General features: G+C 40.6%; 1 protein-coding gene across 1 annotated transcript in view; it reads right to left on the reverse strand.

The window, feature by feature from the left end:
* The window catches only part of GAS2L3 (growth arrest specific 2 like 3), an 11,451-nt gene extending 1,577 nt beyond the window's left edge, over nucleotides 1-9,874 (reverse strand). Inside the window, exons 1-7 of the mRNA XM_009645587.1 lie at nucleotides 9,845-9,874; nucleotides 8,705-8,873; nucleotides 8,176-8,291; nucleotides 6,551-6,692; nucleotides 2,819-2,882; nucleotides 2,010-2,148; nucleotides 616-723 (exon numbers count right to left, since the gene is read on the reverse strand). Coding sequence (XP_009643882.1) covers nucleotides 616-723; nucleotides 2,010-2,148; nucleotides 2,819-2,882; nucleotides 6,551-6,692; nucleotides 8,176-8,291; nucleotides 8,705-8,873; nucleotides 9,845-9,874 — 768 coding nt within the window. The remainder of the gene's footprint in view (nucleotides 1-615; nucleotides 724-2,009; nucleotides 2,149-2,818; nucleotides 2,883-6,550; nucleotides 6,693-8,175; nucleotides 8,292-8,704; nucleotides 8,874-9,844) is intronic.
* Nucleotides 9,875-14,764: the final 4,890 nt, after the last annotated feature.

Consider the following 14,764-nt stretch of genomic DNA (forward strand, 5'->3'; position numbering starts at 1 on the left):
AGGAATGCCTTTCTTACAGACAAACATATTAAAAAAGAGAAATTATGTTATAAATAAGGCTTATACTTCCCAATTCTTTTATTAGATAGTTTCTCCTGCAGAGACAGTCATTAAGCATCAGGAAATAATGAAAGCATATATGCAGAAAACATTTTAACCATTCTGTCAGCATCTTTATTCAGTATACAGAGTTTTGAATACAGGTTTTGTTTAAATTATGGATGTCCTCATAATATTTTAATCCCAGAAACTCTTATGCCTGCTGAAGACATCACTCAATTATCCTACAAATTATAAACCCCAAGCATCCAGATTTTGAACAAGCAATGCTCTCAGGATACTCTATTGCATTACCCTGATTTATATTGCAAGATGCTACTGAAATTTTACAAACGCCACAGAAAAACATTAACTTGCTTAGTTTAGTGTTGTTGTAAAATCAATAGTTGTAGAACTAATTATCTACACCTGCTTCGAATAGGAGACTGGATGACATGGTATCTCAGCCTAAATCATTCCATAATTCTAAACAGTACCATAAAAGTGAGTTATTCCACTTAAAAGTATTTATCTCCCCATTATGGATATAAATCGGAATTCTGAGAAACTACTTACTCGTATGAACAGTATTTTGTCTCCCAGTCTATAACGTCCCTCTGATAAGTATTCAATTGAAAATCGATGGGAACAACTGCAGGGAGGATCTTCTGCTATATGTTTAACCTAGTTATCAAAATTGAAAGCATTCATCAGTATTTTGACAGAAGCACGTGTTTAACAGTTTATTGAGATATTTAATGCAAGAAAAAGATACTGATACCTTCATCTCATAATCCAAGAAAACACAGGAATTCTGTTCCCTCACAAGAAAGTCTCAGCTATATGAGCTTCAAAATGTAAAAGAAAAGATGAAGAGAAAGAACACTGTATCTACAGACAAATATTTCGAGTTGTTCCAATCCAATCTTCATGATTTCTGCAATTTTAAGTTATTTCTACTTTCCTTGTTAAGATTTGTCTGTAGCACTGTGCACGGTAATATGAAATTCCAACCCCAACCTTGTAAAGACACTGTTATGGTCTCTAGAAATTGAAGCAAGTGCCTGGGTCTTTCCTGTGACCGAATCCATTGCTACATCTGACCCAGGGCTACTTCTGCATTCTCCTTAACTTTCTGTAAGGCTTTTATAAGTTAATCTTCTATGTGACACCCAAGAAGGAAACCACTGAAAAACGGAGAAAGGTAGTCCTCAAAGAAGTCCAGGGTTGGAGAAGATGTGCCTCTTCCAGCCACTTAGAAACTTAACAAATCAGAAGGTCAAGACTACTGCCAAGCAGGAAAAATGGAGAGACACTTCAGAGAGCGAGGATCTGCTGGCTGACATTCCCAAAGAAGCAGAAGTTTTACATTACAATGCAGAGGACCTTTAAAATAAATGAACTTTAAAGTCTCAACACACATTTTTAAGCAAAACAGGAAAGTTGTTCATCATTCCTCTTGGACCAATTCACAAGATGTACAAATCATTTCCTTTTCTGCATACATATTCACTTCCAATTGGTACAGCTACAGAGGTTTTATTTAAAGTCTTTTTTCAAAAGAGTTTAATCAAAGCCTACTTCAGTTTGATGTTTTCATAAAACTTCATCAAATGTTGAAGAGAAGCATACGTTACAGTCATAGAATGTTGACACACCAGAAAAATTGAATGAGAGTATTTCTCAAAGCAGCAATGAAAGTGGGGGGGGGGAATCAAGGCAAGTTATATGCACTGACGCATTCACTCCAAAATATGACAGCATTTTGCTTACATTTTCAAAAAAAATAGTTGTTCAAAAGAGGTGCATACCCTTCTTGTAAAAGAGGTGCATACCCTTCTTGTTTTCTATTTAAGGAGGCTCACAAATATTAGATGAAAAACAGCCTACATTTACTGAACCAGATCATACAAGCACTAAATTTGGAGTTTGATTTAAAGCCTGTATGACAATAACTCAGCAGTACTTACTGCCTCATGTAGCTCCCCATGGTGACAACAGGACTTTGCGGTGCTAACAGGGGAAGGGGGCCCAGAGGTCATCAGCAGTGTTTCTTCTAGCTCAATTTCCTTCTCTAGTTTCACTAGTACAGGAGGTTCAACTCCATACCTCAACATAAATACAAAAGCAGAGAGTTTAAGTGCTACAGAAAACAAAAAGAAACTGATGATAACAAACATGCAAAATTCTGAGTAGCTTGACTGACAGGGAACAGCACTACATCAGTCAGAGGAGTAACTGCCTTGGTAACGCAAAGAGAAGGAGCAACTCTTGAGTTGCTAGTAGAAGTTCTCCCAAAGGTGGTCTTGGAGCTACCACAGAAGGTAGTAAAAACTCAAAACCACACGATTTGGGTCACATCCAATTTGGAGAAACTATTTTAAAGCTTCCAGCTCTGCACTAGAAATAAATTAGAAGTCTAAATTTAGAGAATGACAGATACCTGCCAAAAAGCTTAAAAAATAAAGCCCTTAAAACTGTATTTAACGTTCAATAAGTTCTTCCAAAATGTACACATATCTATAAGCTGAATGTAGTATTTAAATACAGAGCTATAAAATCCAGTATGGATCAGTACTTCTTCATGAAAAAAGTCTGATAAATATTTGAAAAAATACTCATATTGTACGGTGGTCCTAGAAAAGCTATTCATTACTTTCTGCATGGAATTAACATCTACTGCCTTGCACTTAATGACCACAGATTGTCTTTGTCTTAGCTTTTACTTAATAGAATATGTTCTTAAATTTCTTGTTAAGAGCATGTATGGATCATATACCTGGATACAATGCGTCCAATTTCCAACAAGCAAAGATACACTTGCCTTGGATCCTTGTGCAAAACTAAAAGGGAAGAGAATAAAATAGAGTTACAGCTTATATTTACTGTGGGGAGGCCTGTGCAATTAGGTACAGAGGAGGGAAGAAAAGCAATAGATGACTATAACTTTGCCATCATTCTACCCAGAGGCAAGCTACATTATCAGGGATAAAACATTATATGCTTTCCAACTCTAATTTTCTATTCCATAAAGTGTTTAAACCCATCCTGGCACTCCTGAAATCAAACTCTTCTCCACCTCCTAAGAGAAATATGCTTTATTTGATTTTATGCTGTTCTTTCTTGATGTGAGCTGGAAAGAAAGAGATCTGAGAGCTTTCCCTTCCCTATCCCCCAATATATTATAGCAGTCCTAAAGATGAAAAGCATTCAACAACTGCAAATAGGAAAATATGCTCCATCTGTTCATGCTTGTGCAGACAGGGAGAGGCACACACACTCTATAGGTGAAAACCGTAGGAGAATACAGTGCAAGGGATCTAGCTGACAAGCTGTGCAGCCAGTCAGCCTAAGTGGCTTGAACCCTTGGCTGTGAAAGAATAATCTGGGTGACTGTTACCATTTCAGTAAGCAACAGGTCCTTTTTCTTATCATTTTTTAAAGTTCTGGGTGCCAGCAGGGTCCATCCATATGGCAGATTTCCCCAGTCACACTAGAAGACCTGCACTTTGCCAGTGGCAGGTCCCCTGCCCCATGCTATACCCTCATTTCAACCCTCCCTGTCAGCTCCCACCTCCTGCCCCATCCATACAAAGGTTTTCTTCAGAATTTGGTATCTTTGTAAGGCTCTGAGAAAGAGGGTCAAAACCCCCAACCATAAGGAGGTGAGAATGGCATTGGTTTAGACGCAAACGCTCAGATATTGGCTTATGTTAGGAGCACCGAGCTTTGCACAAGGCTTTGCTTCTCAAGGACCCGTGCCCACATTAACCCAGGTCGTGCCCAACACAGAGACTCTCAGGCCCTCAGTTCAGAGCAGCTCTAACAGCTGCGTGCACTTGGCTGTGTAAGACACACCAAGTCACCATCAGGAGAGCTGAAGAATGAGATGGAAGGGCGGAGTGATAGCAAAACAGCATGTAGGTGACCTTGGCAGTTGTTCTGGGTTTTCTTGACAACTTTGGAGTGAATATATTCAATTATTTTTACTGCTGCACTGAAGAACAGAAGAGGCAGAAGGAAAGCAATGCCTGGTTTGGTTTCTTGCAACTTCCATCTTTAGGTGTGCAAGAAAAAGGAAAAAGAAACAAGGGCCATGAACAGAGGAGGAAAAGACTTTAAAAATTTCACACTCAAATAACTACTTCCTCCTCTGCTTCCATTTAAGCCTCAAAATTGAGATTCTCTCAACATGTTCTAAGAACATAGTTGTATGAACGCTCTAGAAAACAAACCATCCCCGTGCTTTCTTAGCCAACTAGGTATACTGCCTAACAACTCAGAAACCAAAGGCTGGGAGAAAGGTTGTTCAAGTCCCCCCCAGCCTCACGGCATCGTTCTTTCCCCCATGACCATCAAACATAAGAAATGTGAAAAGCCGCAGATAGAATTTTTTTATAGCGTAACAGTTATATGAACAAGCCTGACTTTCTTCATCCTGTGCAGTTACAATATTCAGTAGAAACTGGAAATTCACTCTGAAGAGAAGCCTAATGAGCCAGCTCTATATTTACAGATGAAAACTAACTTCTTACTGATGTTCAATTTGATATTTAGAATGACTTTGCTTTAAATAAGACTGAAGTGTTTCCTAAAGTATAAGTGGAGTATGAAGTCAGACGTTCTTGTTTACACCATCTACTCCAGTTTGTAAGCCTACTTTTTAAGAGATCTGATTATGAAGGGTAAATCTATAAAAGCAAGTTGGCACAGCCATAATCTAAAAGGTACTAGAGGTCATTTAATCTTTTTTCTTTTCATAAGTGTTTTTGTCAGCTATAACAGAAGAAGCGTAATTTGTCTGAATCCAGAAGAGAAAAATGCCTAGCAGAGATCAAGACATCTGGCTTGATGTCAAAGGGCATCCCATGATGGCTGCTCTCCCTTTCTGTTGTCTCAGGAGCATTTTTAGGAATTTATTTCCTTTAGAGCCATCCACACATTTCAGAGGTGTTGCTATATGTATCTGATGGGAAAAGGACAATGGTCAAATTGTCTTTCCCCTGTTTCATGCATAAAGAACAGCTTGAAAGTTTGATGGAGAACATCAGTGGAAAGAATGTTTCACCAAGGAGGCTGCAAGTCTGCTCATTTCAACTGCCAAGAAAGCTTGCTGAAGACATTTAGGCCACAAAGCAAGCTTGTGTCAAGAGTTACAATCAGAATTCAAAACACTTCTCGGCTATGAGCGAAAGCCACAGCATTAGGAAATCCTGTCTGCTTATCTCAGGGAGGCTAAACAGGTTCTAGTTACCCATCCGCTTACAGGAGCTAAGATGTTTAAGCAATGCAATTCATACAAGTTGAACTGAAAAAAAAAATATTAAAACTAATTTTCTTATAGCTCAGGTCTCCTACTCATCTGTATTTCATGGCACTGAAAAAAGATACACTCCCTAGTTAAATCAGATTGAGACAGATGCAAATAAGGGTATTTTCTCAACTGGTTTCAAAGATGACTTATCCAGTAGAGAAGGCAAGGGCAGTCCAACTAGCAGGGAGGAGAGCTTAAAAGAAAAGCAGTTAATGAAAACAGTGCCTCCCATTTCAATAGCATTAAATGGCACAAAGACTTCAAGAAAATCTAGTAAATATTGTGACAAATGCATTTGATTATGAAAACAAAAGTACCTTGCAATTTTTTGCTATTCTGCTTGACAGGCAGATATTTTGCCTTTTTTTATTTTATAAAAAACAACCCCCCAAAACCCCCAGTATTTGGCTTGCCACAGAAAGGTTTGTACTCATTAATTTTTACTGACATAATAGCTGGTAGAAAAGCATTTTATTATTTACCACGCGAAGACAGCACATGGTAAATGTCCTCTTAATTAACAATCAAAAAAATTTTATTCCATCTGGAAGCATCCGGCTAGAAGCTGTTTGTTATGAGGGACAGACTGCGCACTGGGGCAGGCATGCACACAGTTGGCAATGTTTATTTTTATAACTATCTTATTAAATGGGAAAATACAAATGGTTTAGAATCACGTCAGGCAGGTCCTGAAGTAAACGTTAATTACCAGACTGCTGTCACTTCAGGCACAACGCCCTGATGTAATTACCAAATTTAGCAGTCGTGAATGCATTATTCTGAGGGCTTTCTGCAACGAGAATGAGCTCTAATACCAAATAAAGGATCTTATTGTGAGTTGACTCCGTGGCCCCTGTGGTCTTTTCACACAGGGAAAGCAAAACCATGCTTTTCTCCTCTGTTTCTCAGTGGGCTTTTTTACTGAAGGAAAACATGCAAGTTTGCTGCGCAGCCGTCACTCCTCCCTCCCTGCCACATGGCAACTTGCAGAAGGTTGGAAAAGCATCATGCAAGTTAGAGCAGTCACTGAACTGATTTTCTAAGGCTTTTAGGTGAATGCTGCCTTAAAATAAATAAAAACATTAATAGTTTGCACAAGACAGGTACAGTTGTGACAAAGGCTTCACAAGAGGTCTCCCTGCCCGGGTAGTTATTCACACACAGATCAAAGCAAGTCTTACAAAAAGATAGATTTACCTAAACCTTCAGATTCAAAGAGATAAGTCTCATCAACTCCAATGGCCCTACACCAGTTAAGAAAGTTGGCTGTATTATCTCTGGCAAAAAAAGATCCTGATGGAGCATCCTTCTTACATGGAACTTTTCTCATAGGAAAATTCTGGCAAGGGAAGAAAACAAAAAGGTACATTGTGCACATCAACATTGCCAACAGATTTCAAAGCGTATTTGCAAAGGAAAATAAACTCTAAACTCAGAGTGCAGAAACAGTGGTTAGGAACTATTTTGTGTTCAACCCACCATGCATTCTAATAATAAAAAACCAAACCCTATGCTAACGTAGAAGGCATTCCACCTAATCTTTGTGAACAGTCACTGTGTGAACAATCCTGAATTCTGCAACCTCTCCCAGAACTGCCCATACAGTTGCTTCCCCATTTCACCACATGCTGTGGTAAAAGTCTTATGGATGGTTTCACAGGTCTAGATAATTATTCCCCCTTCCAAAGCTCTGATCATAGCAGCAGAACGAACAGAGAGAACCCCAGATCACCTAAACCATACTTAGCTGCCAGATTTCAACATTTTGGAGCCCAGTCTAGAAAGTGGGGGGAAATCAGAAGAGAGCAAAGGGCAGTTTCCTTTAAAACCATTAAGTATGTACTTGTTTTTAAATTGGTATCTTCAAAACCAAAGAAATAGTTCAAAGGTACATAAGTTGGGCATCTTGTCTTCCTTAAAAAAACCCTAAGTATTCGCAGCATTCATATAGCTCTTGTATAAATACCATTTGGCATCTTAAGACTGCAGTCTTGTCCCTCCCCCTCCCCCCCAGTTAATAATAATTCTAATAATTCTAATATTAGTAATTATATTACTTACTGGTAAACATCCATTATTTAAAACTACTGGTTTACTAGATAAAACAGTAAAAGGTAAACACAAAAAATGGTCTGGATATGACGAAACTGTTCCTCCTGCCCCCAAGGGAAACACTACCAGTCAGGGCACACTAGTTGGTGATCTACTATTTGACAAATCCAAGCATTGCTGTAGCTCTGCTGGGTACCTGTACATTGAACGTACGCTACCTGCACCAGCATTACATGGTTTTATAATCCAAAGTGACACATCACTATTTTTCATTGTGCAAACACAGACTGCAAGTTGCTGGAGATTCACAGTTCAGCTCAGCCTTGGTTCCTAACAAAAAAACTGAAGCCCATCTCCAGGAACCTCTCGATATGGATATTTTCATGGCTAACCCACACTAAAGTTTAGCCACCAGTTTCTGGAATAAAACATTCCACCAAGAGCCAACAGATACCTTGTTATCAACCCACACCGATGTTATCAGAGAAAAAACTCCAGACTTGGACTAGATCTTCCTCTGGCAAGACTTCTACTGAAATCAGACTAAAAAAACTAGTAAGAACATTAGGATTTGATTAATAAATTAAGTCATTTGCTGCATAAGGACAGTTTATCCATGTATAACGCCACACTGTTGCTCATTAGTCTCTGGATATGCAGCACACAGAATGCCACCTTGGGAAGCCTCACTCACCTGCCTTCCTTTTACTACTACTTAGAATTAAAGACTTTATATATGTATTAAAAAAAAAAATCACAATATGACTCACCCTTAAGTTGTTTGAGCTACATTTTTTAATTGTGTTTTGAAGAACACCAACCAATTGGCAGAGTAGTACCCCATTATCAAGTTCTTCTAGCAGTTGTTCTGCTTTGACTTCTATTCCTAAAAAAAGGAGGTCAAGATTGGAGTTACTCCACAGAAGGTAAAGAAGTTTCACATGAACTTAGAGGCAACTCAAACAGCATTCCAACCATCATATAACTTACTACAGTGTTAAAGACTGAAAATTAGTAGGAATATATAAACAAACTAAAATCAAATATCCACTTAATTAGATTTTAATTAGACTAACAAGATTCAGAAATATAAATTAGAAGAATTAATCATCCTACCTCTAAGAGGTGGCAGCTAATAAAATCCAAAACCGAAGCATGCATTTTAATGCAATTCTCCTAGCCATACAGGCTCACATACACCAGATCTTAACAGTACTATGGATATTAAGTGTCAGCATTGACTGGAATACTGGAAAGTGCTTTGAAATTTATTAGGCGGTGATTTATTTTTAACCTCACCCAACAAGCCAGACAGCCAGATTGACAAATCTTCTTGCATAGGCACCAACGTGGCTTCGTGCCGCACAGCTATCCACTGGTCATACAGGCACACATCTGCCAAACCCGGCCCATGTCTGGGAGTCAGAGGACTTCGGGGACTTAAGGGAAGGTCATCTCCAAACCACACCTGCAGAAGATTTCAGTAGGCTGAAGACAGCGAGCTCTAATATTTGCAGCCAGATGACAAAAACTTGCAGTTCTGAATTGTGCTAAAGATCTATTCCAAGAGTAAGTCTTCATTCCCCTTCAGACAGGTACACCAAACCGACCCAACAGTAATCACAAACAGTGCAGCTCTCATTAGTAATGCCTGTAGCAAAAGTACTACTACATTCATGCTCTTGACTTCTCTGGATGTAAAATTACATACTTTCCTGAATATTAAATAAAGAAAACATGCATTAGATTTGTAGGGGGTTTATTCCTCAGCAAATTTTAAGTAATGAAATCTGCAGTTTATCACATAATTTACTACAGACTACTGATTTCTCTGATAAAACATTTCAGAGGTATTTTGTGTTTAAATCATTAAAATGATTTTAACATCTTTTAACATCATCATATTCTCATGCAAGATAATAGCACACTTCTTGAACATGAATCCTTAGCATTTCTCTTAAGGAGAAAAATATTTTCAAACTGAGAGGTACCTTTGCATTTCAAGAAAAGGACTACACTGAAATTTCATGTACAAAATTCCCTAAGAGTCCTGGTATTCTTAACTACTTTCCTTCAGTTCAGTGTGTGTATAATATATATTTATTTCTCTATACTTAAGTGATTAACTCGAATATAGGGTTTTACAAAACACCTCTTAATCATCAAGCAAGTTTTTAAATAACCTCAGCCTTTGACTTCAAAACCTTCTTTGGTAACAGCACTTAGGAAGAGAAAGGATCACCCATCTGATATATAACACTGAGTTATATGTCTTGTCACATTGGTCCGTTTGTAAAATGAGAAAACTATTACTTTACTTTTTTTTTTTAAACTAGAGAGAACTCTGGGGATTTAGCACTTCATCTGCTCCAGGGTAGACCTTTAAATAAATAAAAAAAAAATATTACACAGAATGCAAACGTTACAAAGGGCATTTACCTGAACTGCATTCTGCATGGTCATCTGCATTTACATTAGTTTCTCCCCCTGGAGAAAGAGAAGAGAATTTTTAATACAGTCCCTCCCACTTCCGTGAAAATCCCAAGAAAAACACACCAGTGCTGTTTTGGCAAAACACGAGTGAGTCTAATCAGGAATGGAGGAGGGGGAGAAGGAAGTATCTTAGAAGCTGAGGTTTTGATCCAGTATTCGGTCACCTTCAGTTCTCTGCCCTGAAATAAAGCAGCAGTTATTACAGCCCAAAGTAGCAACTAACTTCGTATGCGTAAATAATACTCAAAGGTTTGCATGATTTTAAGGAGCTGTAAGGCGTTTACTTTGCCAAAGAGAAGTATTAATACTTCAAACCATTCTTGGATTTAACAATGTTGGCATTCACCCCTTCCTTCTCAAGCTATCACAAGCATATCTTGTACATGTGTGCATACACGTATAAACACCCTGAGTTTACAGTAAATATTCTAAAGATTATGAAAATCTTAAAGCAAGAAAATAATTTTGAAGAATGAGATTTCTTCTTGCATAGATACATAAGAGAAATCAATGTTTTTATTAATTGCTGTTGGGATTTTGACTTGCACTTCTAGACAGCTAGCACACGCCCAAGGTTTTCAACAGAATTCTGCAAACCATTGCAGCCATATGGCTATCAGGACAAGCCCCTGGCAAAACAACCCTTAAGGAAAGTTTTAAAGGCAATCTCGTCAATGCTTTCACTCCTGAAGCCACTGCAGTATTTTCCAGCAATGCTTTCCATCACAGAAAAACCCAGCACAAACTCTACACTGGGCCGGGGATCAGTAAGTCTCTCCACATAGGCTCCAGGTCTAGAGATGCAGAGTATTACCATGTTAGCTGCATACACACGCACCAGAAGGAATTTCGTCAGTGTAATTCTCCGCAGTGGTAGTGAAGGGCATTACAACCCCAAAATGCACCTGTGTCTTGAAAGCAGTTAGAAACAACGTGCTTGCTCCATTACTTAATAGCTGCAATAAAACTTCATCTTATTGATTAGGCTGGAAACCTGATGGCAGACAGAGTCAGAAAATTTTAACTCATCTGTTTTCCTTTAAAAATTAAGAACTCTCCTCTCCTGTCCCAGATGTTTAAGCTTTATACATAGGCAGTATTCTTCTCTCCTCCTCCATCTGTTGCACAGCTTCACCTTCCTACGGCAAAAGGCCGAATAGCCCATCACAGAAGACCCAATTTCATAAAAATTCTCCCCCTTCCTCTTACCCAGAAAGCAGAACAGTGCCATTTCCTCCCCATTTTTCCCTCCCACTGCCTTGAACCTCACAGGCTACACAGGACCACGCCACAGGCATTTCAAACAACTTACCTCTATGACCAGCAACCAGTTTGTTTTCAGACTGGAACCAATTCCTCGTGATCAGGACTGCTAGCACTTCTCCAACTTTATGAGAGACACTTTAAGGGATATCTTTCCCCCTCCTTTTATTTCTAGGGAAGAAAAAAAAAAAAAAACAAACCACCAACAAAACCACCCGAACAACATCCTCTCCTTGATGTAATTTTTCCTTCTATGAATGAACAAGGGAAGGGGCAGTGTATATACCAAGCATTACTAATGAGCATGTTATGCTTCCCACAGCTTTATCCAGGGGAATACATTTTCCTTTAGCATAAGAAAGCTATTGTCCCAAAAGAGTCCCAGTAAGAGGCTTCATTGATTAAAAAAAATAAATAAAACAACAGCAGAACAGCCGGTAGAGAAGTTGGTCTCATTAAAATAAGGAGCTCCATATAGGCTAACAAGAGCTCTAGCATACTAACTGCCAAGGGAAAACAAAAGGCAGCCTAATTCACAGGGAGTGCTGAAAAACCGAACAAAGCAAAATATTCACACAGCAGCTATCACAAGAATGCTCAGCATCTGCAGTTTTGTGGCATGCCTAACAAAAACTAGTCTAAAAAATTTTTTTTTTAAAAAAAGGAAAAATAATTTAAAAAAAAAAAAGAGAGAAGGTTGAAGAAAACTGTGGCACTTGAACTTCAAGGGCCTGCTCTTCTGAAGTTATTTTGTAAGCTCAGGACAAAGGGCTCTCTAGAAAGTCAAATGGCTTCACTTACTATCAGGGCATCTGAATAATGTTGAACAAAAAACCTTCTCATGATACAGACTACCCTGCAAGAATTTTGAGTTGAAAAATTAATATAGTAAAAATTACCCATTTTCAGATCCCAAACAGTCCAGCTCTCAGATCGCAGGGAACACAGATTAACGCAGCCTTATCACTTACAGGGAGAGGCATGGGATGAGAAGAGCCAGAAGTCTGCCGCGTTCAAGTAGCCAGCCTGCAAAGGTACAGAAGGTGCTGTGGTGAGGCAAATACTGCAGTACCAGGTAGAGTCATAACCAAATCTGACTTCTTCTAAAACCAGTTGGGTTCCCTGGATCAAAAAGCTGTGCATAATGAATGAATCAAGTATTTGGTACTGAATTCAGTCAGCTCCAGCTAGAACTGTATCAGTTTCTACGCAGGCCAGTTTTTCCAACTCGCCTTCTTTCAACAGGCTGTTGGTGTTCAGGGCTGCCAGCTGTGAAAGAAAAGGCCTCAGAATGAAAATGTGCCGTATCGTGTCCCACACACAGCCTCAGGCCGTGCCATTCCCATCTCCAGACCAGCTGATGTCCCCAAGGTGCCCTGGAGGGCTCTTTACCTGCTTCACCCAGCCCAGCTCCAAGCTCAGCAAATGTAGAGGTCCCCAACTCCCAGCACCGCTCCCAGAAAACACCTTATGTCTGCTGGCTCTTCTGCTGCCAATAGGCTCCGTGAGCTGGGAGGAGGGGAGGAAGGCTGCCTAGTAGCGTCTTGCAGCTGGATCAATGCAGAGACACTGATTTACTGCGAGACGGGCGGTCTGCCCCAAATGATATATTGGGGAAGGCAGGAGCTGCCTGCGGCTGGCCGAATACCAAACCTCCAAAATAAAGGACTAGACCTAGGGATCAACATCAGGAGAGAGAGGTGAGAAAAAAAGGCACCTATCTTCTGACAGGTGGCATAAGGACAGGCATTTCTCAGGAAAGGGAGCGCAGACATACCCCGGACATGACAGCCTCGCAAGCCTGTAGTCGGCTTCTGCTCTCCAGAGATGCCCCCCACTCTGCCCCCAGGCAATCTGAGAAACAGTAAAGTCAGCAAATACTAAAGCACTTTACGCAAATACTTCAGGGCGCTAAACCCATACTCTTAGATGCTACACAAAGATAGCCTGCTTAGTATCAGTTGTATCAGGTTTTATAGATCATTCACTGGGGCCCAACCAGCAAGACACGCCACACTAATTACAAGCCATTCTGCAGCACAAGATGAACCAAGTCCAAGTCCCATTGTACTTGACTGCATAGTTTACAAAGAATCAAAAAAAAAAAAAAAAAAATCCACAACTCCACAGACACCAAAAACATAAATGAAGCAGCCATCGACCTAGCTTAAGGGGAACCTGAAGGGATTCACAGCCTCATTAAAAAGCCTTGGGTTCACAGACTCATTAAAAAAAATAACTTGGGTAGAAACACTTTTACATCTTCACCCTATATTTAAGATATATCACACATCACCCTCTATTCCATCAACACCCAAAGGCAGTCACAACAGACTAACCCAGAGCAGCTGGAAACTGTAGATTAGTCTTGACAGTACCTACTGAAACCCACATTTTTAAACACTCTGTAATGAAAGAAGCTGTCAAGGCAGTATCTGGTGAAACCTACTACAGGAGAGCCAAGATTTTTATTTTTTTTTGGTACACATATCCTAACATGCAGAAGAAAAGAGGTAGGCACAACAAGAGACATCTATGCAGCGCTACCCTCTCCCTCGCTACAATTACAGAGCCCTTTTGTTGCATTACTGAGTCAGCAGGAGCTCTGCTTCCCCGGCCAGGCCTCAGAGGCACCAAAGAGAAGGAACCAGACCAGTCGGTCCAAGGTGAAAGGCTTTAAGGTGGCAACCGACTCCTTTGACATTAAGGCACGCTGACTGCTCTCCTCGGGGCCTGCCTTTCCGCACCTTTCAGTGATGGCACACACAGCACGTGGCATCGAGCCTGCTCTCCCCTTCCAAAGGGCGGCAAAGGCCCTGGGATTCACCTGTCAGGGCAGAGAAACCCACTTGAAATCAGGGAGGAGCACTTCATTTCAACAGCTGGCACCTCCGCAGGACGTGCCGACGGCTGCTTTACCACAAGAGCATCCAGTTTGGGGAGAGGCTGGTTAACACAAGACATGCTACCCCTGCCTCTCGCCCACGTTCACAAACCCTTCTTTCCCCCCCTTTTCCACCCCACGCTTCTTCCAGCAAAGCAAGACCGAGGGGAGCACCGCTTGATGTCAAAGAATCATGCTGCTGCCTGGCCATAGTCAGGAGGCATTTATGACGACTTAAATATAAAATCCTGACTTATTATGAAAGATCCACCCAGTACATTCAGAATTACAAGCGCATAGGCAAGCTGTGCCTTATAGGTCCTAAAGGTATACACGTACTTTTTCCCCATGTCTTGATCCGATACTGTGCCAAAGGTGACACACAGCATCCCTGGAATACAGCCAGCTTTTGGGCAAAGAAAGGAGCCAGGCGTTTTTGGGCTTACTAAGCAATACGAACAAGTCTTTTAGCCAAGAGCGCTAGGGCAAATTTCCTACAAAAACAGCACCGCATCCTCAAACGCTTGCGCGAGGCGCAGGAGAGACTGGTTTGAAGGGCGTTGTGAAAAACCTCCCCTCCCCCTTCCCCAGGGTCAAACTTGGCGGCACTTCGCCTCCAACACCGATGCCGGCGAGGCTAACTCGGCCGGTTGGGAGCTGCTGCCCCCGGAACGGTGACCGAGCCCATCCCGGTAACAGGCTCCGCTCAGTGCCGGCGC

This window comes from Egretta garzetta, unplaced genomic scaffold (genome assembly GCF_000687185.1).
Source record: "Egretta garzetta isolate BGI_Z169 unplaced genomic scaffold, ASM68718v1 scaffold38, whole genome shotgun sequence".
Classification (NCBI taxonomy): Eukaryota; Metazoa; Chordata; class Aves; order Pelecaniformes; family Ardeidae; genus Egretta; species Egretta garzetta.